At 52.0% G+C, this 26,712-nt stretch overlaps 1 protein-coding gene across 1 annotated transcript in view; it reads right to left on the reverse strand.

Moving 5' to 3' along the window:
• Positions 1 to 522: 522 nt before the first annotated feature.
• The window catches only part of fam160a2 (family with sequence similarity 160 member A2), a 42,525-nt gene continuing 16,335 nt past the window's right edge, over positions 523 to 26,712 (reverse strand). Inside the window, exons 2-13 of the mRNA XM_031897435.1 lie at positions 18,947 to 19,233; positions 16,263 to 16,487; positions 15,748 to 16,140; positions 14,115 to 14,273; positions 13,580 to 13,666; positions 11,626 to 11,793; positions 9,589 to 9,668; positions 9,218 to 9,387; positions 6,629 to 7,717; positions 5,344 to 5,522; positions 4,668 to 4,830; positions 523 to 3,639 (exon numbers count right to left, since the gene is read on the reverse strand). Of these exons, the coding sequence (XP_031753295.1) occupies positions 3,344 to 3,639; positions 4,668 to 4,830; positions 5,344 to 5,522; positions 6,629 to 7,717; positions 9,218 to 9,387; positions 9,589 to 9,668; positions 11,626 to 11,793; positions 13,580 to 13,666; positions 14,115 to 14,273; positions 15,748 to 16,140; positions 16,263 to 16,487; positions 18,947 to 19,075 (3,138 nt within the window). The 5' untranslated portion in view covers positions 19,076 to 19,233 and the 3' untranslated portion in view covers positions 523 to 3,343. The remainder of the gene's footprint in view (positions 3,640 to 4,667; positions 4,831 to 5,343; positions 5,523 to 6,628; positions 7,718 to 9,217; positions 9,388 to 9,588; positions 9,669 to 11,625; positions 11,794 to 13,579; positions 13,667 to 14,114; positions 14,274 to 15,747; positions 16,141 to 16,262; positions 16,488 to 18,946; positions 19,234 to 26,712) is intronic.

Below are 26,712 nucleotides of genomic sequence, written 5' to 3' on the forward strand. Positions count from 1 at the left end.
TCGCAGGGGCCCCGGCATTAGGTCACTGGGTCCCCGGCATTGGGTCACTGGGTCCCCGGCATTGGGTCACTGGGTTGCAGGGGCCCCGGCATTAGGTCACTGGGTCGCAGGGGCCCCGGCATTGGGTCACTGGGTCGCAGGGGCCCCGGCATTGGGTCACTGGGTCGCAGGGGCCCCGGCATTAGGTCACTGGGTCGCAGGGGCCCCGGCATTAGGTCACTGGGTCGCAGGGGCCCCGGCATTAGGTCACTGGGTCGCAGGGGCCCCGGCATTAGGTGAGAAGCCTGGGCATTAGCCCACACAGTGGAGAGATGCCAGCCAATTAGATAAAGCCGCACCCTCACCTCCCACTGGCAGTGGGCACGTCCTACAGTTTGGGGGCAGGTCCCACAGTTGGGGGGCAGGTCCCACAGTTTGGGGGCAGGGGGGGCACATCCCACAGTTGGGGGCAGGGGCAGCTATCAGTCCGGTTCTGTTAGGGCCCAAACCCAGCGGCTCCATGAGAGAAATAAAAGTCGCAGCCAATTGAAAACGCCTTGATTTATTGGATGTCTGAGACTGAGTCACGGCGCCTCCCAATGGCGGGATCGCTGGGCAAGCAACCAATAGAATGGGCCAATAGGCACTGCCCAACATACAGCGGGTTCCTCCATGCCAAACCATTACAATAGCACCGCCCCTATAACATGGCACCCTTTGTCTTTCCACCCGCTGCTGCCGCCATTTCCCATGCCCCTCCCACAAGGGAGGCTCAGATTCCATCCAATAGGATATTGGGCTGCCAATCCCATGAGTGCCGGCGGCACAGCAGAATGGGGAGCGACTGGCAGCCAATGGCACAAAGGAAGGGGGCGGGGCGCTAATTACACATTCCCTTTTTTAATTACAAGAAAATATATTTGAATAGCCATGCAAATAAGCAGCTGAATATGGGAGTGTGGGCGGCGGCTCTATAACCCTAGCGGGGGCCCATTTGGCGCTATAGCAGGCGGCCCCCACCCCCATGGCCAATAAAAAGAAGAGACATTTGGCAGCACAGAAGGGAAATATAAAATCAACAAATAACATAGAAATCTCATTAAAACAATGTGCAAAATAAGTGGGCGGGGCCTGAGCAGGCTCCACCCCCACGGCATGAGTACAAATACACACAATAAAGAGAGTAAAATGGGAAACGGACAGGGGTACCGGGAGTTAAAGCCAAATGGGCCCAGACCCAGATCCTTCCCATCAGCCAATCACAAGCTCCATTAGATACATGTGGGACAATATGCTGGGGTTCCTAAAACTACAACTCCCCCCACCCACTAGCACTAAGCCTCTGTTATTCCTTTACCAGCCAGTAATGCTTGGCCACTCCCCCATAATGTCAGGCCACTCCCCCGGCGCCGGGAGTAGAACGGGGAGCTGGGAGTGAGACAGCCGGGGCGCCGGGAATAGAGATGGGAGACAGCCGGGGCGCCGGGAATAGAGATGGGAGACAGCCGGGGCGCCGGGAATAGAGCGGGGAGCTGGGAGCAGACTGGGGCGCCGGGAGTGGAACAGGCAGAGTGGGAGGGGCCTGGGAGGAGCTTAAGGCAGGGATGGGCATGGCACTTATAGGGGGTACAATAAGGGGGCGCCTATTTCTCACAAACACTTCGAAACAAAAGAGATGAAAACGGCAACGGATTGTCAGCTTTTGGTCCGTATTTTGTTGATGTTGCAGCTGAGACAGTTTATTATGTGAGAGAAGCTGCGGTGCCCTTACACCCCCCCCCCCAGTCTGTACAGTGATTGGCCAGTGCCTGTGTGCCAGACCCCACACAGTAAGGTGATTGGCCAGGCCTGTGTGCAGACCCCACACAGTAAGGTGATTGGCCAGCGCCTGTGTGCCAGACCCCCACACAGTAAGGTGATTGGCCAGCGCCTGTGTGCCAGACCCCACACAGTAAGGTGATTGGCCAGCGCCTGTGTGCCAGACCCCACACAGTAAGGTGATTGGCCAGCGCCTGTGTGCCAGACCCCACACAGTAAGGTGATTGGCCAGCGCCTGTGTGCCAGACCCCACACAGTAAGGTGATTGGCCAGCGCCTGTGTGCCAGACCCCACACAGTAAGGCGATTGGCCAGCGCCTGTGTGCCAGACCCCACACAGTAAGGCGATTGGCCAGCGCCTGTGTGCCAGACCCCACACAGTAAGGCGATTGGCCAGCGCCTGTGTGCCAGACCCCACACAGTAAGGCGATTGGCCAGCGCCTGTGTGCCAGACCCCACACAGTAAGGTGATTGGCCAGCGCCTGTGTGCCAGACCCCACACAGTAAGGTGATTGGCCCGCGCCTGTGTGCCAGACCCCACACAGTAAGGTGAATTGGGGCATTTTGGGCTAAAAATAAGGCAAGATACAGAAAACAGAAATAAAAGGGTTAAAAGGAGAATAATCCCCGTGTCTGGGCCGCACCCTGCGTTGGTGCCAGCGCTACGGACCCAGTGGCACCACTTGCCCAGTATTGGGCGACCCACGTGCTGAGGTTTTTGAAAACAAAACCCCTTTGGCATTTCCCAGTCTAACCCTGATGCACATTAACGGCTGGGGCAGATGGGGCATCAGAGCTGCTAATGGCAGAATTGGGGGGGGGGCTTATTGCACTATTACTGCAGTTTATATGGTGAAGTAGCACCCCCACTTTTACCCTGCTCAGGGTCCAACATGGGGGGCCCCTGGCAATAGAGACAGAAGGGCACGGGGCGGCCGCACTCCCGGCGAGGGATATATAAATATATGGATATATACACATGTACATACAGATATATACACACATAGGGACTCTGCGTCCAACAACGATTAAAACACAATCTTTTCTTTAAAATAAGTTAAAAAATACCCCCCCCCCCGGACCCTGCTCTCCTTTGATTGGTACAAAAGGCTGAAATGCTGAGAGGGGCGGAGTCTGATTGCAGAGAGAGAGAGAGCAGGTCCTGGCCGAGGGCTAACGAGTTATAAATTAATCAAGTGTGCAGGTAGTGGGAGCCAATCACGGGCTGCTCCCTGGGAAACACGTCTATCCCATAGGAGGCGTGGCTACGGAAAGTTCCCAATGACCAGCTCCCGGAAATTTCCATTGAATCCTACGGATCCCTCTTTGGAGGCAGAGCTGTAAAGCGAGGAGGATCCCGCTGGGAAAATCAGCAGCGGGAAGAGACGGGCGCTTCCTGTGTCTCCATCTTGGGTCCTTGAGATGTGGGTTCCCCACTTGCCCTATACATATTCCTTGGGGCCGGCGGGGCCCGACCCACCCTGGGCAGGGAAAGAGAAGTGACCTTCCGTGGTAACATGTGACCAAACAGGAAGTCCTACCTCGCGTCACTCTTCGGCCTCTCCCAGCAGGTACGGGGAGGTGACCGCGTGCTCCTGAGCAATGGCCGCCAGTTCCTTCATGAACTCGGTGAATATAACGGCGCAGTACACGGCGTTCTTCACTCGCAGGGCCTCATTCTGTTTCTCCGCTGAGCTCTTGAAAATGGAGGATCCAGAGAGGGCGTGTAGGACCTGTCCGTCCCGTACGTGCTGAAACGCCATCTGCGCTGCCTGCCGCGCCCGAGTGGGGCTGTTGGTATGGCGCAGTATCAGCTCCCCGATGGACGGTTTGCGGCTCTTCACTGTGAGAGAGAAGGAAATGAGGGTCAGCGGTTACCTTGGTGCTCCACCCACCTAATGGCGCAAAGCACTGAGGGTCCCAATGTGGCCCCTACAGCTGAGCTGCCTGCTCTGTGCTGTCTCATAAGAGTGCTCCGTAGCCCCACCATGTGGCGAGCTGGAGTAGGTCAGTGATTTTTATAACAGGATATACACGGCCAATACTAAGCAACTTTTCAACTGTTTATAGTTTTTAAATGATTTTCCTTCTTCTGTATCTTTCTGGCTTTCAAATGGGGGTCGCCGACCCCAGCAGCCAAACAACATTTCCTCTGTGAGGCTACAATTTTATTGTTACTTTTTATTACTTTTCGTTCTGTTCAGCCCCCTCTCCTATAAATATCCCGGTCTCTCATGCAATCCACTCCCTGGTCACTAAGGTAAGTTGGACCCTAGCAACCAGATAGCTCCTGCAATTCCAAACTGGAGAGATGCTGAACAAAAAGTGAAATCATTAAAAAAACACAAAAATAAAAAACGAAGACCAACTGCAAGTTGTCTCAGAATATCACTGTCTACATCATACTAAAGGTTAACTCAAAGGTAAACAACCCCTTTATATAGAGTGCTATCCTAAAACAATCTGCAACTTCAATTTTATTTGTTTAGTTATTTTATATTTTGAAGGCAGCTCTCCAAGTTTGGAGCTTCATAAGCTATCTGGTTGCCAGGATACAAATGACCCTAGCAACCAGGGATTGGTTTGAATGAGCGACTCAAATATGAATAGGAGAGGGCCTGAATAGAAAGATGACTTATAAAAAGTAATAAGAATAAACCTGTAGCCTGACAGAACAATAGTGTTTTGGCTGCCGGGGTCAGTGACCCCCCAATAGAAAGCTGGAAAAAGTCTGCAAGAAAAGGCAAATCATTTAAAAACTCTGAAAAATAAATATAACAAACTAAAAGTTAACTTAAAGCTGAACCCCTCCTTTGCTAAGGGCTGGCAGGAAGCATTTGGGCCCAGACGGGACCCGTTAGCACCCATTACCCAGGGTGTCGGAGCGACGCAGGGCAGGAACAGACATCTGGTTTTCACTCCAGTCCAGTTTCCCCCGGGCAATCAGGAACTTCTTGGCCTTAAACAGGAGGGTGGGGAAATCCTCCTGGGAGGCTGCAAAGGCCTCGATCTTGTTCTTAACGGAGCCCAGAACCTGTGGGGGGGGCACAGATGGAAGTTTTAACATAACAATCAGATTGGCAGCGGGTTTGTTACATGATAAACTACTGGCTGTTCATTTTGTGGTTACATTGGCAGAAGTAAAGGAAGGTGGCCCCTGAGGAGTGAGCAAGTCCAACCCACAGGGGATGCTGGGAAGTGTAGTGCCAGGGGGAGCAGACAGAGAGCACCATGGGAGCCATGCCAGGTATAACCGACAGCTCAGCAGAGTTCCTAGAGCCCCAGCCCCACATTCCTTGTGTTGCCTTTAGGAAATGGCTGCATTGCTCTGGGTGTCTGGGGGCAGGGGGGGCACATTCCATAGAGAGAAATGTGATTCTCATGGAATTCCTACACCGCTGTGCGCTAGAACTGACCCGCCTCTTCCTGTTATACACATACGACACAAGGGGGGGGATGTACATTATATACTTGGCTACACACACACACACACATATATATATACACACACACACATATACACACACACACACGCGTGTATTCTCACCTGCACCAGGGACTTGACGCTGGGCTGGAACACCATGTTAGTGTTGAGCAGGAAGGAGCGGAGCAGCGGCTGGGGGTGGCACGCCAGTTGGGTAATGATCCCAGTCAGCAGGAAGTTCACGTACAGGGAATTCTGCAGCATGGTCTCAAGCTTGGCAAACAGCACCCCGATAAATGGCCCTGGGGAGAGAGAAGGCAATTTTATATAAAGCTCTTATCCTCCTGCTTCTGGGCTGTTCTCTTTCCCATGGTCACACAGGAATCATCTCCTGGGTAGTTAGATCCCACATCACCCCACGTCCAGTGCTTTTCCAGCTCAAAAGTTCTGATTCTCTCTACTTTTCCTTGCTCAGATAAGAGACATCCCCAGGGTAATTAGACCCTTCATCATCCCCGTTCAGTAGTATTCCAACTGGGGAGTTCTGATTCTCTGCACTTCCTGCTTCTGGGCTGTTCTCATTCCCAAGGTACACAAGGGACTAGACTAAAGGTGGCCATACACGGGCCGATTGTAGCTGCCGATACTGGTCCCTTGGACCGATTCAGCAGCTTATCGGCCTATGTAGGGGCAGCAACGATGGGCCTGCTAGTTCCGCTAGCTTGCCGACCTCACCAGGCGAGCGGATCGTTACGTGTATGGGCACCTGAAGTCTTAACTGCAGGTCTTTGTTTAACTTTGAGTTAACTTTTAGTATGATGTAGAGAGTAATATTCTGAGACAATTTGCAATTGGTCTTCATTTTTTAGTTGTAGTTTTTTTGTTATTTTACTTTTTGTTTCAGCAGCTATCTGGTTGCTAGGGTCCAAATTACCTTAGCGACCAGGAAGTGGTATGAATGAGAGACTGGTATATGAATAGGAGAGGCCTGAATAGAAAACTAAGTAAAAAGAAGCAATAACAATAAAATTGTAGCCTCACAGAGCAATCGTTTTTGGCTACAGGGGTCAGTGACCCCCAAATCTATAAGAAATAATCAATGTCCAATTGAAAAGTTGACTGGAACTGGCCATTCTATAACATACTAAAAGTTAACTCGAAGGTGTACCTCCCCTTTACATTGATTTCTATGGACAGTGTAGGGAGGCTGAGGAGCTTCGGCCTCTACAGGAGGCTACTTATCACCCATACAGATCAGTGCAAGGTCAAAAACCCAATCTGCCCCTGAAGCTGTGTTCATGCCCCCCACCCCGACCATGGGAAAGAAAGCAGCAGACAATGAGAGCAGATGATTTCAATATAACTACACCCGGGCTATTAAGAGTTCAGGTCAGTTTTCCCTTCTTACCAGTGAAGGGTTGGCCTCCATTTTGTGCTCTCAGAGGGCTGCTAAGTATCAGCGACATGGAGTCTGCCCGACTCTTGGTGATTTCTGCCTCGCAGTTTTGGTACTCCACTTCCTCCTGTTCCTCCTTGGTGGGACCCTGGTGCTGCTCCGCCGTCAGTTCTTCTTGCCTCGCAGCTTCCCTCATGTTGTTCTCCATCTCCCCCAGTTCCTCCCCTAACTTCTCAATGTTTATATGGGCCCCATTAGTCTCAGCTGGCGCCCTGGCCAGCAACTCTTCAATCAGATTGTCAACGGATTCTGGGGTCTCCCACTTGATAGACCCCCAGGGCTGCTGTTTCCCATAGGACTTCTGTTGGGAGCCGTTCTCGGACACCAGGAGTGGCTTCCGCTCTTCTGAATGAGAATTCTCCCTCTCCTCCGCCGGTTCCCTTTTCACTTTTTTTACCTCCACATCCTCAGCACAATGGCCCCCCATTGCTGGGCCCCTCGGTGTACCACCCAGGTACCCCTGCTCCTCTGTTAGCGCTCCATTCAAAACTGGGACGCTGGCGCCATCTACAGACCCTTCGGTATGCCGTTCCTCCGCCCCTCCTCCATTCAAAGTGCTCAGCCGCTCCCCATCGCCTTCTTCCTGTAGGCTGCGCTTCTTAGTCCTAGGGGTGGCGCTGTGTCTGCGAGCCTCTCGCTCCTTACCATCGTGGGCTTTGATGAATGGCGGAGGAGAGAAGTAGTCAGGTGACACCGTGACCTCATCAGGGGTAGAGGGCGACAGGCTGCGGGGGCTGGGTTCCTCTCCATCATAGGGGGCAGACCAGGCCCGGCAGGCATGGACACAGCGATCAATGGCTGCCCGGGCTTCCTGCAGGTATTCCAGGTAATTGCCGTCCAGCTCTGCCACCTCATCCCAGCAGAGCGAGCTGTGCCGTGGGCTACCGATCACCGCATCCGGCAGAGAGAAGCTTGGAGATCGGGAGGACGGACTTTCCGGAGCGGCGTTGGACTGGCGCATGAAGAAGCCCATACGGGAGGGGGTAGAGGGCCTTGGCACTGTGGTGACTGAGGAAGTGTCAATACTTGGGCTCCCGTGAGCTGCAAAAGGGAAAATAATGGCAGTTAGGGGAAAAGCAACATGGAATGCTGAAAGCAGTTCTAATGTGTAGCGCTGGCTGAAAGCTCAGACTCAGGCACACTTTACTGCTGCGCTGCAAGTTGGAGTGATATCCCCCCCCCCTCACCCCCAGCAGCCGATCAGCAGAACAATGAGAAGGGAGCAAGATAGCAGCTCCCAGTAGGTATCAGAATAGCACTCAATAGTAAGAAATCCAAGTCCGGCTTGGGACTCCTCCAGTTACATGGGAGTAGGAGAAACAATAGGTTAGCTGAAAGCAGTTCTAATGTGTAGCGCTGGCTGAAAGCTCAGACTCAGGCACACTTTACTGCTGCGCTGCAAGTTGGAGTGATATCCCCCCCCCCTCACCCCCAGCAGCCGATCAGCAGAACAATGAGAAGGGAGCAAGATAGCAGCTCCCAGTAGGTATCAGAATAGCACTCAATAGTAAGAAATCCAAGTCCGGCTTGGGACTCCTCCAGTTACATGGGAGTAGGAGAAACAATAGGTTAGCTGAAAGCAGTTCTAATGTGTAGCGCTGGCTGAAAGCTCAGACTCAGGCACACTTTACTGCTGCGCTGCAAGTTGGAGTGATATCCCCCCCCCTCACCCCCAGCAGCCAATCAGCAGAACAATGGGAAGGGAGCAAGATAGCAGCTCCCAGTAGGTATCAGAATAGCACTCAATAGTAAGAAATCCAAGTCCAGCTTGGGACTCCTCCAGTTACATGGGAGTAGGAGAAACAATAGGTTAGCTGAAAGCAGTTCTAATATGTAGCGCTGGCTGAAAGCTCAGACTCAGGCACACTTTACTGCTGCGCTGCAAGTTGGAGTGATATCCCCCCGTCACCCCCAGCAGCCGATCAGCAGAACAATGGGAAGGGAGCAAGATAGCAGCTCCCAGTAGGTATCAGAATAGCACTCAATAGTAAGAAATCCAAGTCCGGCTTGGGACTCCTCCAGTTACATGGGAGTAGGAGAAACAATAGGTTAGCTGAAAGCAGTTCTAATGTGTAGCGCTGGCTGAAAGCTCAGACTCAGGCACACTTTACTGCTGCGCTGCAAGTTGGAGTGATATCCCCCCCCCCTCACCCCCAGCAGCCGATCAGCAGAACAATGGGAAGGGAGCAAGATAGCAGCTCCCAGTAGGTATCAGAATAGCACTCAATAGTAAGAAATCCAAGTCCGGCTTGGGACTCCTCCAGTTACATGGGAGTAGGAGAAACAATAGGTTAGCTGAAAGCAGTTCTAATGTGTAGTGCTGGCTGAAAGCTCAGACTCAGGCACAATGCACTGAGATGGCGCCTACACACCAATATTACAGCTACAAATACATTTGTTGGTTGAAGAATAAAAGGTTAAATGGCAGAGGGAATTATTTGCTGTGTAACAGTGTCATTTAGAAATAGAAAGTGCCCCATAAATATCATGGAGTGTCCCTTTAACTGCACCCCCCCACAGCACAAAGAGGCCACGTCTCACCTTTAGACCAAGTTGCATGTTCTTCCTCTCTGTCCTGGGGGCAGAGATTCTCCTTGCGGCAGCAGCGAGGGATCAGGGACAGGAACTTGTCTGCAGTCTTGGAGTAAAGGTCTAGGTCCTTGATCGCCCTCCTCTGGCTCAGCATGACGTGGTTACAGGGGATCAGGTACCTGTACAGGGGGGCAGTCACGGGTGAGACACACACAGACCGACCTGTGACGGTCATTCAGCCGCCCTGACTCTGTATACTGGGGAATGGGAAGGTGCTACGGGAGGCCTATAGGGATTTCCTGGCACTAAGCCATTACTCATGCACATCTGGGGTAAGTGAGGGGCAGAACTGCCGGGGGGGGGGGGACCCGAGGAATCACCTGAGCACGAGCTGCAGTAGGAAGTCCTCACAGGTGATGTTGAGCAGAGTGCGGAACAGGGTGAGCGACACCATACAGAGCTGTCAGAGATAAAATGGCAACGTTAAGTGCTCCCACAATCCACTGGGGCTGAGACTGCACCATGTAGCAGATATACAGAAATACAAGGCAATACTGTTTGCATTTACACCACTGCAGTGTCACTTTGTATGTTTCATGGGGGAATCTATTTCCTGTTACTCCTATGACTGCTTTACATAGTGTAACATAGTAACATAGTGAGTTGGGTTGAAAAAAGACATGCGTCCATCAAGTTCAACCATAATGCCTATATATAACCTGCCTAACTACTAGTTGATCCAGAGGAAGGCAAAAAACCCCATCTGAAGCCTCTCTAATTTGCCACAGAGGGGGGAAAAATTCCTTCCTGACTCCAAGATGGCAATCGGACCAGTCCCTGGATCAACTAGTACTAAGAGCTATCTCCCATAACCCTGTATTCCCTCACTTGCTAAGAATCCATCCAGCCCCTTCTTAAAGTTATATAATGTATCAGCCAGCACGACTGATTCGGGGAGGGGGGACCCCAGAACCTCACAGCTCTCACTGTAAAAAATCCTTTCCGAATGTTTAAATGGAACCTCCCTTCTTCTAAACGGAGTGGGGGCCCTCGTGCCCGTTGGAAGGCCCTACTGGTAAATAAAACATTAGAGAGGTTATTATATGATCCCTTTATATATTTATACATAGTTATCATGTCACCTCTTAAGCGCCTCTTCTCCAGTGTAAACAGACCCAACTTGGCCAGTCTTTCTTCATAACCGAGACTTTCCATACCCTTTACCAGCTTAGTTGCCCTTCTCTGGACCCTCTCTAACTCAGTAATGTCCCGTTTGAGCACTGGAGACCAAAACTGAACAGCATATTCTAGATGGGGCCTTACCAGCGCTCTGTAAAGGGGAAGAATAACCCCCTCCTCCCGTGAATCTATACCCCTTTTAATACAGCTCAATACCCTGTTTGCCCTTGCAGCTGCTGCCTGGCATTGCTTGCTACAGCCAAGTTTATTATCTACAAGGACTCCAAGCTCCTTCTCCATTATGGATTTGCCTAGTGCAGTCCCATTAAGGGTATACGGGGCTTGCATATTTTTACATCCCAGGTGCATGACCTTTTATCCACATTAAATCTCATCTGCCACTTAGCTGCCCAGATTGCCAGTTGGTCAAGATCCTGCTGCAGGGATGTCACATCCTGGATAGAATTGACTGGGCTGCAGAGTTTTGTGTCATCTGCAAACACTGATACATTACCCATAATACCCTCCCCTAAGTCATTTATGAACAAGTTAAACAAAAGTGGACCCAGTACAGAACCCTGAGGGACCCCACTGAGGACCTTATTCCAAGTAGAGAATGTGCCATTAACAACCCCCCTCTGTACCCGATCCTGTAGCCAGTTTTCTATCCATGTGCAAACGACTTCACTAAGACCAATAGACCTTAGCTTAGAAAGCAGTCGTTTGTGGGGAACGGTATCAAATGCTTTGGCAAAACCCAAATAGATTATATCTACTGCATCCCCACTGTCCAGCTTCTTACTTACCTCATCATAAAAAGCAATTAAATTGGTCTGACATGACCTGTCCTTCATAAAGCCATGCTGATTACTGCTCATAATGGCATTCTCCACTACATAATTTTGAATGTGATCCCTTAACAAGCCTTCAAATAACTTGCTGATAACGCTGATCTTGCTTTATGCCATGCATTCAAGACATACTCAAATACACTGTAAGGCCCCCTTACATTTACTGCACTGCTGCCTAGAGATGCATGTGATTGGATTTTATTCTACTTCTCAATAACCCTCTCAGAATTTAGTATCTGGCCCCGGCAAATAGAAATAGTGTGGCCTATAGCTGCAGTCTGGCAACACTACAGGCTCAGCATGGAAGGGCAGGAATGTTGGGAATGATGCAGGCCTCCCAGAAGTGCATTGATGGCCAATAACAGCATTAGCTGCCCCCCATCTTACCCGGGAGTTGCTGGCGATGCGGCTGATCAGTGTTTGCAGGATGGTGCTGCTGTCGTGCCGGTGTAGCAGGATAAAGCGCAGGAAGGTTTTTAGCAGGGGGGTCTCACTGATACTGCGCAGGAAAAGCTCCAAGTAGGCTGTGCTGGCAATCATCTCCTCGATGGAAGTCTTGCAGGGAACGACATGGAAAACATTTACATTAGGGAAAGAAGATCCATTCCCCCTCTGGTCCTTTCCCTGCCGTGCCCCCAACATCTGTTTCCCTTCCCCACAGTGCCCCCTCCTGTATCTCTTTTCCCTACCATTCCCACTCTCTTCTCTCTCCCCACAGTGCCCCCTCCTGTATCTCTTTTCCCTACCATTCCCACTCTCTTCTCTCTCCCCACAGTGCCCCCTCATGTATCTCTTTTCCCTACCATTCCCACTCTCTTCACTCTCCCCCAGTGCCCCCTCCTGTATCTCTTTTCCCTACCATTCCCACTCTCTTCTCTCTCCCCACAGTGCCCCCTCATGTATCTCTTTTCCCTACCATTCCCACTCTCTTCACTCTCCCCCAGTGCCCCTCCTGTATCTCTTTTCCCTACCATTCCCACTCTCTTCTCTCTCCCCACAGTGCCCCCTCCTGTATCTCTTTTCCCTACCATTCCCACTCTCTTCTCTCTCCCCACAGTGCCCCCTCCTGTATCTCTTTTCCCTACCATTCCCACTCTCTTCGCTCTCCCCCAGTGCCCCCTCCTGTATCTCTTTTCCCTACCATTCCCACTCTCTTCTCTCTCCCCCAGTGCCCCCTCCTGTATCTCTTTTCCCTACCATTCCCACTCTCTTCGCTCTCCCCCAGTGCCCCCTCCTGTATCTCTTTTCCCTACCATTCCCACTCTCTTCTCTCTCCCCCAGTGCCCCCTCCTGTATCTCTTTTCCCTACCATTCCCACTCTCTTCACTCTCCCCCAGTGCCCCCTCCTGTATCTCTTTTCCCTACCATTCCCACTCTCTTCTCTCTCCCCCAGTGCCCCCTCCTGTATCTCTTTTCCCTACCATTCCCACTCTCTTCACTCTCCCCCAGTGCCCCCTCCTGTATCTCTTTTCCCTACCATTCCCACTCTCTTCTCTCTCCCCCAGTGCCCCCTCCTGTATCTCTTTTCCCTAACATTCCCTCTCTCTTCACTCTCCCCCAGTGCCCCCTCATGTATCTCTTTTCCCTACCATTCCCACTCTCTTCTCTGTCCCCCAGTGCCCCCTCCTGTATCTCTTTTCCCTACCATTCCCACTCTCTTCTCTCTCCCCCAGTGCCCCCTCCTGTATCTCTTTTCCCTACCATTCCCACTCTCTTCTCTGTCCCCCAGTGCCCCCTCCTGTATCTCTTTTCCCTACCATTCCCACTCTCTTCTCTGTCCCCCAGTGCCCCCTCCTGTATCTCTTTTCCCTACCATTCCCACTCTCTTCTCTGTCCCCCAGTGCCCCCTCATGTATCTCTTTTCCCTACCATTCCCACTCTCTTCTCTGTCCCCCAGTGCCCCCTCCTGTATCTCTTTTCCCTACCATTCCCACTCTCTTCTCTCTCCCCACAGTGCCCCTTCCTGTATCTCTTCTCCCTAACATTCCCAGTACAATTCCCATTCCCACTCTCTTCCCTCTCCCCTTCCTGTATCTCTCTCCCCACAGTGCCCCCTTCCAATGTTCCTTTTACCTGCAGTGACCACTCTGTTCTCCTATTCCCCAGTGCTACATTTTCCTACCGTGTCCTCCCTCTCAATTTCTTTTCCAGCAGTGTCCTCTCCTCCATTATTTTTCCAACAGTGGCCAATCTGTTTCCTTCTCTGCACCCCAACTTTTCAGTGTCTTTGTTCTGGAGTCCCCCTCTTCTATTCCCTTTACCCCAAATCCCCAACCTGTTCTCTTTGCCCAGCAATCCCAGTTCCCTTTGCCCAGCAATCCCAGTTCACAGTGCTCCATACCTTGTGCAGTGCAGGTCCCATTACAGGCACTAGGAAGCCATTGTGAATGTATTCTACCAGCTGGTTCTGAACAAGCGGATGAGCCACCTATAGAGAGCAGAGAGGGCCAGTGAGTAAATGGCTATAAATATTGGCACTAATGCAGAACAGAGCTGATCCATGTGCAATTGTGAGAAAACCCATAACTACTGTAACGGGCACTACAGGCCAGTAATGGCATAACAAACAGAAGGCTGCCAGGGCACTACCAGATAGGGAACCTGAGGCAACAGTTAGGGTCCCCTTGGCTTTCCCGTGGATGAGATACATAATATAAGTGCATGCAAATGATTCCTCTGTGCATTTTCTCTGTGTGCAAGCAGCCAGGACAATACAGGACAAATAAATTGCTTGCGTGGGACTTGGTGGAGGTAACATGTCTAGCACACCTGGCCTGAGATGTTAAACAGTCCCTGTCCCTAACAGCCCCAATACAGAGCACCACTCTATGGCAGCTTAAAGTGTAAGGCGCCCAGGTGTCAGAGTGGGCATGTACCTGGGTTACGGCATTGCAGAATTCCAGGGAATTCATGAAGAGTACGAGAGATGAAACCCCGATCCAATCTTCCCTCCGGAGGAAGTGCCAGTCATCTCCCCGAACTTCTATTTTGCGTGGCAGAGAAGAGTACAGGGCGCTGAGGCCAGTGGCCAGAATCTATCGAGAGAACATCGGAAAAAATTTCATTTGAACAAACAGAAACACAAAGCTCAGTGCGCGCTGGGAAACATACAGAGAGGCTTGTTGCGGGAGAGCCCTCTATACCTTTTATATGGTTTTTTTTTTTTAATGTAAGTCTGTGTGTTCAGTGTAGCCACTATTGTACAGGCATGCAGAATATACTGGTGCTTTATAAACAGGGGGCAGCGGCTTCACGATCAGCTGCATTAGAGCCAGTGCCATATACAGATGGGCACGTAACAAAATACATTCAGTGCCCCTAATACTCAGTGAGTACCATATTTCTCTTAAGATCAGAACTTTCCTTTGCAAAGTACAACTTGCCTGATTTAATCCCCAAAGCCTACACCGTTACATTATTTCTACACGAGCCAACTGGTAGCTGCTAGTGAGGCCTGTGTGGCACCGGCCATAGTGGGAGGCAGCTCGGATACACCAGACAGCTGCACTGAACATACAGGGAAATGTGTGGGATGTCAGGGCCTACTGCAGTATCACTGTTATACCGGGGCAAGTGCATTCTGAGCCATCTGTTCCCCAGCTGTGCCCTTGGTAATGTATGAGAGATGCCACTTGCTTAAACAAGTCATCATCTGGGTTTACTTGGAAGGGTTGAACTTGATGGACTCTGGTCTTTTTTTCAACCCTATGTAACTATATCAGACTAGAATGGAGATTTCACCTTTAGCATTAGAAGTGTTTCTTTACTGAATGCCCAGATTATGGCATTTAAGAAAGGGGTAATGGGTGATTGTTGGGTGGGGAGGAAAGGAGATCTCCCCATCAGCATAGGAAGGGGCTTTTTACTGTACGGGCAGTCAGGTTATGGGATTCCCTACCAAGAAAGGGGGAATGAGTGATTCATTGGGGGTGGGGAGGAAAGGGAATCTCACCATCAGCATAGGAAGGGGTTCCTTACTGTAAGGGCTGTCAGGTTATGGGATTCCCTACCCAGAGAGGGGGAATGAGTGATACATTGGGGGTGGGGAGGAAAGGAGATCTCCCCATCAGCATAGGAAGGGGTTCCTTACTGTAAGGGCAGTCAGGTTATGGGATTCCCTACCCAGAGAGGGGGAATGAGTGATACATTGGGGGTGGGGAGGAAAGGAGATCTCCCCATCAGCATAGGAAGGGGCTTTTTACTGTAAGGGCAGTCAGGTTATGGGATTCCCTACCAAGAAAGGGGGAATGAGTGATTCATTGGGGGTGGGGAGGAAAGGGGATCTCACCATCAGCATAGGAAGGGGTTCCTTACTGTAAGGGCAGTCAGGTTATGGGATACCCTACCCAGAGAGGGGTAATGAGTGATACATTGGGGGTGGGGAGGAAAGGGGATCTCACCATCAGCATAGGAAGGGGCTCTTTACTGTAAGGGCAGTCAGGTTAGACAGGGAATAAGTAATTCCTTGGTAGAGATTGGAAAGTGCACAAAAGTCAGAAAGAGACTCACGGGGCAGAAGAAGGAGTTCTCGGTTATGTACTTGGCCATGGTTGGGTTCTCGGATGACATTGCCATGATAAGGAGTAGTGCATCCCGTGCCTGCTGCCCGATCACTCCCTCATGGTGGATGAAGGGCACGAGCAGTGAGAATATTAGCAGGTTGGCAGGGCCGTCGCTCCCAGAGGGACCTTGGAAGAAAAGTTCCAGGGTGGAGGGTTCCCGTGCCAGGGAGACGCACAACTGGTTGAGCAGCAGCACCAGGTTATTCTCAAGCACGGGGGCAGCTGGGCCGGGGGAGAAGGTGCTCAGGAGTGTGACCAGGGGGCGCAGGATTGGCTGGTATCGCAGCAGGGGCTGGCGTGACTGGCTGATAAGCATCTCATACAGCTTCAGCTGCTCCACCTGTAAATAAAGAGCCACAAAGTACCCATATGAGTATCCAGGCAACCCAATCATAGCAATACAGCAAGGGTTCCCAATGCCAGGAGCATAAATAAAGTACAACCTATTAATGGGTTAAATACCTTTTTGTCCTCAGTGAATTCGCGCCGCCGGTGCCACTGCAGGATTCTCTCCATTATTCCCTCCGATGCCATATATGCCAGGATAGGGCCCGGCCCGTCTCCATCTTGTGGCAGCTCCTCGGCCAACAGGCTCACCATCTGGTAAGTGTTGTTGCGCACACTGCTCAGGTCGTCTGCGCTGACTGTCTCTGCAGAGGGGCCGTGGCGCTCGAGAATGCGCAGCACCTGAACAACATTCTGCATTAATATCCTTGTACCCCTATACACTGGGCTCTATGCACCAACTTACCTGCCCATACAGCTACTTTCCCTGTGCCTATGTACCTCCCTTTATAGGTAAGTAACCTCCCCCTGTGCCTGTGTACCTGCCCTTATAGGTAAGTAACCTCCCCCTGTGCCTGTGTACCTCCCCTTATAGGTAAGTAACCTCCCCCTGTGCCTGTGTACCTCCCTTTATAGGTAAGTAACCTCCCCCTGTGCCTGTGTACCTCCCCTTATAGGTAAGTAACCTCCCCCTGTGCCTGTGTACCTCCCCTTATAGGTAAGTAACCTCCCCCGGTGCCTGTGTACCTCCCCTTACAGGTAAGTAACCTCCCCTGTGCCTGTGTACCTCCCCTTATAGGTAAGTAACCTCCCCCTGTGCCTGTGTACCTCCCCTTAGAGGTAAATAACCTCCCCCTGTGCCTATGTACCTCCCCTTATAGGTAAGTAACCTCCCCCTGTGCCTGTGCCCCTGTGCCTGTGTACCTCCCCTTATAGGTAAGTAACCTCCCCCTGTGCCTGTGTACCTCCCCTTATAGGTAAGTAACCTCCCCCTGTGCCTGTGTACCTCCCCTTATAGGTAAGTAACCTCCCCCTGTGCCTGTGTACCTCCCCTTACAGGTAAGTAACCCCCGTGCCTGTGTACCTCCCCTCACAGGTAAGTAACCTCCCCCTGTGCCTGTGTACCTCCCCTTACAGGTAAGTAACCCCCCGTGCCTGTGTACCTCCCCTCACAGGTAAGTAACCTCCCCCTGTGCCTGTGTACCTCCCCTTACAGGTAAGTAACCCCCCCGTGCCTGTGTACCTCCCCTTACAGGTAAGTAACCCCCCCGTGCCTGTGTACCTCCCCTTACAGGTAAGTAACCCCCCCGTGCCTGTGTACCTCCCCTCACAGGTAAGTAACCTCCCCCTGTGCCTGTGTACCTCCCCTTACAGGTAAGTAACCCCCCCGTGCCTGTGTACCTCCCCTCACAGGTAAGTAACCTCCCCCTGTGCCTGTGTACCTCCCCTTACAGGTAAGTAACCCCCCCGTGCCTGTGTACCTCCCCTCACAGGTAAGTAACCTCCCCCTGTGCCTGTGTACCTTCCCTTACAGGTAAGTAACCCCCCCGTGCCTGTGTACCTCCCCTCACAGGTAAGTAACCTCCCCCTGTGCCTGTGTACCTCCCCTTACAGGTAAGTAACCCCCCCGTGCCTGTGTACCTCCCCTTACAGGTAAGTAACCCCCCCGTGCCTGTGTACCTCCCCTCACAGGTAAGTAACCTCCCCCTGTGCCTGTGTACCTCCCCTTACAGGTAAGTAACCCCCCCGTGCCTGTGTACCTCCCCTCACAGGTAAGTAACCTCCCCCTGTGCCTGTGTACCTCCCCTTACAGGTAAGTAACCTCCCCCTGTGCCTATGTACCTCCCCTCACAGGTAAGTAACCTCCCCCTGTGCCTATGTACCTCCCCTTACAGGTAAGTAACCTCCCCCTGTGCCTATGTACCTCCCCTCACAGGTAAGTAACCTCCCCCTGTGCCTGTGTACCTCCCCTTACAGGTAAGTAACCTCCCCCTGTGCCTGTGTACCTCCCCTTACAGGTAAGTAACCCCCCCGTGCCTGTGTACCTCCCCTCACAGGTAAGTAACCTCCCCCTGTGCCTGTGTACCTCCCCTTACAGGTAAGTAACCTCCCCCTGTGCCTGTGTACCTCCCCTCACAGGTAAGTAACCTCCCCCTGTGCCTGTGCACCTCCCCTTACAGGTAAGTAACCTCCCCCTGTGCCTATGTACCTCCCCTCACAGGTAAGTAACCTCCCCCTGTGCCTGTGTACCTCCCCTCACAGGTAAGTAACCTCCCCCTGTGCCTGTGTACCTCCCCTTACAGGTAAGTAACCTCCCCCTGTGCCTGTGTACCTCCCCTTACAGGTAAGTAACCCCCCCGTGCCTGTGTACCTCCCCTTACAGGTAAGTAACCTCCCCCTGTGCCTGTGTACCTCCCCTTACAGGTAAGTAACCTCCCCCTGTGCCTGTGTACCTCCCCTCACAGGTAAGTAACCTCCCCCTGTGCCTGTGTACCTCCCCTTACAGGTAAGTAACCTCCCCCTGTGCCTATGTACCTCCCCTCACAGGTAAGTAACCTCCCCCTGTGCCTGTGTACCTCCCCTCACAGGTAAGTAACCTCCCCCTGTGCCTGTGTACCTCCCCTTACAGGTAAGTAACCTCCCCCTGTGCCTGTGTACCTCCCCTTATAGGTAAGTAACCTCCCCCTGTGCCTGTGTACCTCCCCTTATAGTTAAGTCACCCCCACCCCATGCCTGTGTACCTCCCCTTACAGGTAAGTAACCCCCACCCCATGCCTGTGTACCTCCCCTTACAGGTAAGTAACCCCCACCCCATGCCTGTGTACCTCCCCCTCACAGGTAAGTAACGCCATTACATTTACCTGGGACCAGTGGTTCTTGAATACCATCAGACAGGTCTCTGGATCGGCAGTGACGAGCGGTTGGAGAGTGGCACCTCGCCCGGCCTTGCTGCCAGCCCCACGCGGGTTTAGTTTGCTCAGCCAGCTCATTGTTGCTGCAGGGATCAGATTCCGGTAGGAGGGAGAAAGTGGGAAAGAACTGGGGACTGGGACAAGCTACGGAAACTAGCCGGGGGGTGGGAAATATTAGGGCCCAAACGTTGCTCATCCAGTCTGTAGCGCCGGCGGCTCCATTCTGCCATCAGGCCCTGCCAATACACAGAAGGTAAAGGCTTAATAGGGAGCTCAGCCCACACCTACATACAGCCTTACCCACCCCGGGGGCAAGGAACCCACCATCTGCCTCTGTCTGTTACCCCTGCCCGGCATCCCGGCTACACTTCCTAATGCACTATTCTCTATGTGCCACTAAGGATCATGGGAACAAAAAGCTTTTCCTTATGGATCATGGGAAATCAGTGATCATGTCCTAGGGAAGGTGAACCTGGCAGGGATCCCACAGACTGCTAAGTGTATGGGTGCCTATGGGTGGCTACGGGTGCCCCACTCATATTATACGCAGCTAATGAATACTTTGGACCTTTATTAATTCACTACAATGTGAATACGTTCCCTTTGGCGGCAGTGCTGGGGGCTGTAAGGCTGGGTACATATTTACACACTAAGGCAAGAGATAGGAATATTCTTTATATTTACATTTGCTTTATATATATTTATATGTTCACCGGGGGAATTGTTACCGTTTGGACTGGGGAAGATATTTTCTGGGACTCAGATGGTTTAGGGATTCTAGGCACCCACTCACAGCCAGTGGCCCATAAGACACAGAACGATTGATTCTGACTTATCTGACAGACTCACTAATATTTACAGCACTGCTGCCTGGTGAGGCCTTGGCTGATATTACAGTGTGAGAAGGAAGAGATGGCAAAGCTGGGGCAGAGGGAGCACAGGACACGTACCTACAGGGGGTGTGTGAAATCCTAAGTACAAAGAATCAAATTCACATAAAAACATGGTCTGCCCCCCCCAATTCGGATCTCCCTTCCCCAATTCCAATCTTCCACCCCCCCACCCCCAATTCCGATCTCCAACCCCCCCACCCCCAATTCCGATCTCCAACCCCCCCACCCCCAATTCCGATCTCCAACCCCCCCACCCAGGAGTTGAGATGTTGCAGAATTCCACAATCCACAGGACCAGCTGTACAAACACCCGTGGGTGCAGGGGCCCACTAATCACATGCAACTCTTCAGCAATCATATGCAATGCCTGCCCCTGGCACTGTGAGGGTTAAAAGGGCCTGACTGCTGCAGGGGTTAATCCCTGCTTTGAGTCTGGACAGGAATTAAGGACTAGCATGAATGGTCCATGGTATTGAGAGGGTTAAATAAAACTATGTGTTGGGGGTTAAAGGGTTAATTCTGTGCTGTGAATCTGGACAGTCTGGGAAGGATTTACTATGTTCTGGGGGTTAAATCTGTGATGCCAGTCTGGGATTAGTATGGAACGTGCCATTTGGCTCAATACTGCTTCCAGGCACCGAGAGTTAAACAAAAACTATGTTTTGGGGGTTGGAGGGTTAACCCCATGCTGTGACTCTGGGTTCATAGGGAAAGACTATGCTTTGGGGGTTGGAGGGTTAACCCCATGCTGTGACTCTGGGTTCATAGGGAAAGACTATGCTTTGGGGGTTGGAGGGTTAACCCCATGCTGTGACTCTGGGTTCATAGGGAAAGACTATGCTTTGGGGGTTGGAGGGTTAACCCCATGCTGTGACTCTGGGTTCATAGGGAAAGACTATGCTTTCGGGGTTGGAGGGTTAACCCCATGCTGTGACTCTGGGTTCATAGGGAAAGACTATGCTTTGGGGGTTGGAGGGTTAACCTCATGCTGTGACTCTGGGTTCATAGGGAAAGACTATGCTTTGGGGGTTGGAGGGTTAACCCCATGCTGTGACTCTGGGTTCATAGGGAAAGACTATGCTTTGGGGGTTGGAGGGTTAACCTCATGCTGTGACTCTGGGTTCATAGGGAAAGACTATGCTTTGGGGGTTGGAGGGTTAACTCCATGCTGTGACTCTGGGTTCATAGGGAAAGACTATGCTTTGGGGGTTGGAGGGTTAACTCCATGCTGTGACTCTGGGTTCATAGGGAAAGACTATGCTTTGGGGGTTGGAGGGTTAACTCCATGCTGTGACTCTGGGTTCATAGGGAAAGACTATGCTTTGGGGGTTGGAGGGTTAACTCCATGCTGTGACTCTGGGTTCATAGGGCAGGAATGCACCAACCCTTCCAGCTGGCACATTTAGGGCACAGCCAGGAGCAGGGGTGTATCGTGGGAAATTCACACTGCTGGCTCAGGGGTGCCCCCCACACCTAGGATTGGCAAGTTCCATGCCAGGCAGCTCCGTAACTTTACACCCAAGGTGGCAGGGAGACGAGCGAGGCACTGGGTGCTGCGTGGGGGGGGTTAGTACTGGGTGGGACTGGCCCATGTGGGTCACTACAGGGTGAATGCATGTTAGTGCTGGGCACTGGGGTTTCCTGGGTATGGCCTGGGGGCGGGTAGGGTTGCCACCTTTTCTGGCTGAGACACCCTGCGGGGGGGGGGGGGGGGGGGGGTTGGCATGTCAGGACAAATAAAACATGGGTGGGCACTGACATACCCGCCATAAGGGGGAGGAGAGGCTTTGCTAACTGGTAGTGCCCATTCCAAGTCCCACTGGCGCTTAGCATTCCTGGAATGTGAGAGGGGATTGTGGGTAACATTAATAGCCCCTCCCCCAGGGGCACCTTGGGCCCTGCTACATACCTGCCTGCAACTCATCATCATTTTAAGATCCAGGGGATTGTGGGTAAAATTAGTAGCCCCTCCCCCAGGGGCGCCTCGGGCCCTGCTACATACCTGCCTGTCCCAGCGTGTCCCCTGCCAGCACCTCCATCATGATGATCAGACCCAGGGGAGGGTGCAGGGAGGGTGCAGGGAGGGAAGGGCGGACTCTGACCCCGGCTGCTGTGTAAGTGGCGCTTGTTCCGCTCACACACTGTGTAATTACCCACATTAGCCGCCCAGCACTTCCTCTCCTGCCCACAGCACTGCCCCCCAGATGCACTGCCAACCAGCAGTTCTTTACCCACTTCCCTACACACAAAGCAATATGGCAGCTCCTACCCACATGTATAAGCACAAATACACACGTAACAGCTGTTAGGGTGCCAGTAAGGGTAGAATAAAGCCCCTTCCATCCTGGCACAACCCTAAGCTTGGGGTACTAACCCATTGACGTCATACAGCCAAATACCCAGGGGCACATTGGGATTCTGATTACTCGCTTGTAACCCCCAGGGCTGTAACAACACCCTCCCTATACCCCTCCCCAGCGTGGGTGCATCTGCCCCGGGCCCTGCTTTTGATGGGGCCCCATATAGCAGCAGCTGCATGTAGGGTATAGGAGAAGGGAATCCAACCCCCTGGGGAATTGCAGGGCAGTGTGTATAGTGAGGCACGGAGGGATAAAGGTAGGGCAGTACCAGCGGGGCAGTGTGTATAGTGAGGCACGGAGGGATAAAGGTAGGACAGTACCAGTGGGGCAGTGTGTATAGTGAGGCACGGAGGGATAAAGGTAGGGCAGTACCAGTGGGGCAGTGTGTATAGTGAGGCACGGAGGGATAAAGGTAGGGCAGTACCAGTGGGGCAGTGTGTATAGTGAGGCACGGAGGGATAAAGGTAGGACAGTACCAGTGGGGCAGTGTGTATAGTGAGGCACGGAGGGATAAAGGTAGGGCAGTACCAGTGGGCAGTGTGTATAGTGAGGCACGGAGGGATAAAGGTAGGACAGTACCAGTGGGGCAGTGTGTATAGTGAGGCACGGAGGGATAAAGGTAGGGCAGTACCAGTGGGCAGTGTGTATAGTGAGGCACGGAGGGATAAAGGTAGGGCAGTACCAGTGGGCAGTGTGTATAGTGAGGCACGGAGGGATAAAGGTAGGACAGTACCAGTGGGGCAGTGTGTATAGTGAGGCACGGAGGGATAAAGGTAGGGCAGTACCAGTGGGGCAGTGTGTATAGTGAGGCACGGAGGGATAAAGGTAGGGCAGTACCAGTGGGCAGTGTGTATAGTGAGACAAGGAGGGATAAAGGTAGGACAGTACCAGTGGGCAGTGTGTATAGTGAGGCACGGAGGGATAAAGGTAGGGCAGTACCAGTGGGCAGTGTGTATAGTGAGGCACGGAGGGATAAAGGTAGGACAGTACCAGTGGGCAGTGTGTATAGTGAGGCACGGAGGGATAAAGGTAGGGCAGTACCAGTGGGCAGTGTGTATAGTGAGGCAAGGAGGGATAAAGGTAGGACAGTACCAGTGGGGCAGTGTGTATAGTGAGGCACGGAGGGATAAAGGTAGGGCAGTACCAGCGGGGCAGTGTGTATAGTGAGGCACGGAGGGATAAAGGTAGGACAGTACCAGTGGGGCAGTGTGTATAGTGAGGCACGGAGGGATAAAGGTAGGGCAGTACCAGCGGGGCAGTGTGTATAGTGAGGCACGGAGGGATAAAGGTAGGGCAGTACCAGTGGGGCAGTGTGTATAGTGAGGCACGGAGGGATAAAGGTAGGGCAGTACCAGTGGGCAGTGTGTATAGTGAGGCACGGAGGGATAAAGGTAGGGCAGTACCAGTGGGCAGTGTGTATAGTGAGGCACGGAGGGATAAAGGTAGGACAGTACCAGTGGGGCAGTGTGTATAGTGAGGCACGGAGGGATAAAGGTAGGGCAGTACCAGTGGGGCAGTGTGTATAGTGAGGCACGGAGGGATAAAGGTAGGACAGTACCAGTGGGCAGTGTGTATAGTGAGACAAGGAGGGATAAAGGTAGGACAGTACCAGTGGGCAGTGTGTATAGTGAGGCACGGAGGGATAAAGGTAGGGCAGTACCAGTGGGCAGTGTGTATAGTGAGACAAGGAGGGATAAAGGTAGGACAGTACCAGTGGGCAGTGTGTATAGTGAGGCACGGAGGGATAAAGGTAGGGCAGTACCAGTGGGCAGTGTGTATAGTGAGGCACGGAGGGATAAAGGTAGGGCAGTACCAGTGGGCAGTGTGTATAGTGAGGCACGGAGGGATAAAGGTAGGGCAGTACCAGTGGGCAGTGTGTATAGTGAGGCACGGAGGGATAAAGGTAGGACAGTACCAGTGGGGCAGTGTGTATAGTGAGGCACGGAGGGATAAAGGTAGGGCAGTACCAGCGGGGCAGTGTGTATAGTGAGGCAAGGAGGGATAAAGGTAGGACAGTACCAGTGGGGCAGTGTGTATAGTGAGGCAAGGAGGGATAAAGGTAGGGCAGTACCAGTGGGCAGTGTGTATAGTGAGGCACGGAGGGATAAAGGTAGGGCAGTACCAGTGGGGCAGTGTGTATAGTGAGGCAAGGAGGGATAAAGGTAGGACAGTACCAGTGGGCAGTGTGTATAGTGAGGCACGGAGGGATAAAGGTAGGGCAGTACCAGTGGGGCAGTGTGTATAGTGAGGCAAGGAGGGATACAGTGTATAACAATACAGGGTAAAGTACAGGAAGCCCCCCCAGTTGAATAAACGAGTGGTACAACCCGCCTCCCTATAGAAATAAATGATGAGGATGACGGTACTATATTTAGCAGGCAATTAGTCTCCATGGAGACGCTGATGGGATGGATCAGTACATATCAGTGATGGGATTGGGCGCTGTGGGGCGGCACCACTGCCTCTATATTATGGTGCCCCCGGGTACAGTTATCTGGCAGTTTGTATTTCTCTAACCCGAGAGGCCACAGCAAGCCATTTGGCTATTGCCCAAACCTGCCAGAAATATACCCGGGCTAGCCCAGTGAGCGCTCCCTGCCCTTACAGGGGGGTATCAGGGAGGTATCAGCCCCCCAACCCTGCCGGATGGATTGGCCCCTCCCCTCACAGCCATTTGGGTGACTAGTAACGACCCTGGTACCAGATCAGTGGGCGGCGCCGGGGCAACTGAGTAGTTACAGGGGGTTAGACTCCCACAGCCTGGCATGTACGGGGGCAAAGCATGGCAGCATTAGTGTGTATTTGCCCCCCCCCCCCGTATAATGGCTTATTGCACTCTCAGTAGCCGTGCCTATGGGAGGGCAGAGATGATTAGGCAGTTACTGTTACCCAGTTATCTCTAATATCTACCCCCCCCCCCCATGCTCAGGGGGAGGGAAATCAATGTCCCGTGGGGGAAACTAATCACTGGAGACTAATTAGCGGAACATTCCACTCTGATCAGCCCAGGGAGCCACTGGGTGCAACCTGAAACCTGTCCCACGGAGACACTGTGTCACTGAGTATTTATAGTTATACATGGGGGATCCGGCTGCACTCGCACATACCAGTTCCACCAGCTACAAGATAAACACTGGCACACAGAGATAAACAACACCCCCCCCCCCCCATGCTGGCAATGAGCTGCTCCTGTACATCAGACTATCCCACCCCCAGCACATCAATCACTGGCACATATAGATCCACATCAATCAGCTCCCCCCCCCCCCCCCCCCACTAAATCCAATAGCCTGTCTTCTCCCCTGCATCCCTAACTGCACAAATAGCCCCCTCTCTAGCACAGGGAATCATGGGGGCATCCCAGCATGCAAAGCTCTAGGCTTGTGTATTTGTGTGTGCTACTCAGAGTTCCCTGTATAACTCAGCCTGCAGCCTTGTGCCTTTATATGGGGGGCACAGAACCCCTCAGTGACTGCTAATATCCTTATCATTTACAGTAGGGGGTACATTATCCCTTATAATACATGAGTGATACTCAGAGTTCCCTGTATAACTCAGCCTGCAGCCTTGTGCCTTTATATGGGGGGCACAGAACCCCTCAGTGACTGCTAATATCCTTATCATTTACAGTAGGGGGTACATTATCCCTTATAATACATGAGTGATACTCAGAGTTCCCTGTATAACTCAGCCTGCAGCCTTGTGCCTTTATATGGGGGGCACAGAACCCCTCAGTGACTGCTAATATCCTTATCATTTACAGTAGGGGGTACATTATCCCTTATAATACATGAGTGATACTCAGAGTTCCCTGTATAACTCAGCCTGCAGCCTTGTGCCTTTATATGGGCACAGAACCCCTCAGTGACTGCTAATATCCTTATCATTTACAGTAGGGGGTACATTATCCCTTATAATACATGAGTGATACTCAGAGTTCCCTGTATAACTCAGCCTGCAGCCTTGTGCCTTTATATGGGGGGCACAGAACCCCTCAGTGACTGCTAATATCCTTATCATTTACAGTAGGGGGTACATTACCCCTTATAATACATGAGTGATACTCAGAGTTCCCTGTATAACTCAGCCTGCAGCCTTGTGCCTTTATATGGGGGGCACAGAACCCCTCAGTGACTGCTAATATCCTTATCATTTACAGTAGGGGGTACATTATCCCTTATAATACATGAGTGATACTCAGAGTTCCCTGTATAACTCAGCCTGCAGCCTTGTGCCTTTATATGGGGGGCACAGAACCCCTCAGTGACTGCTAATATCCTTATCATTTACAGTAGGGGGTACATTATCCCTTATAATACATGAGTGATACTCAGAGTTCCCTGTATAACTCAGCCTGCAGCCTTGTGCCTTTATATGGGGGGCACAGAACCCCTCAGTGACTGCTAATATCCTTATCATTTACAGTAGGGGGTACATTACCCCTTATAATACATGAGTGATA

The sequence above is a fragment of the Xenopus tropicalis genome, chromosome 2 (genome assembly GCF_000004195.4).
Source record: "Xenopus tropicalis strain Nigerian chromosome 2, UCB_Xtro_10.0, whole genome shotgun sequence".
In the NCBI taxonomy this organism is placed as follows: domain Eukaryota; kingdom Metazoa; phylum Chordata; class Amphibia; order Anura; family Pipidae; genus Xenopus; species Xenopus tropicalis.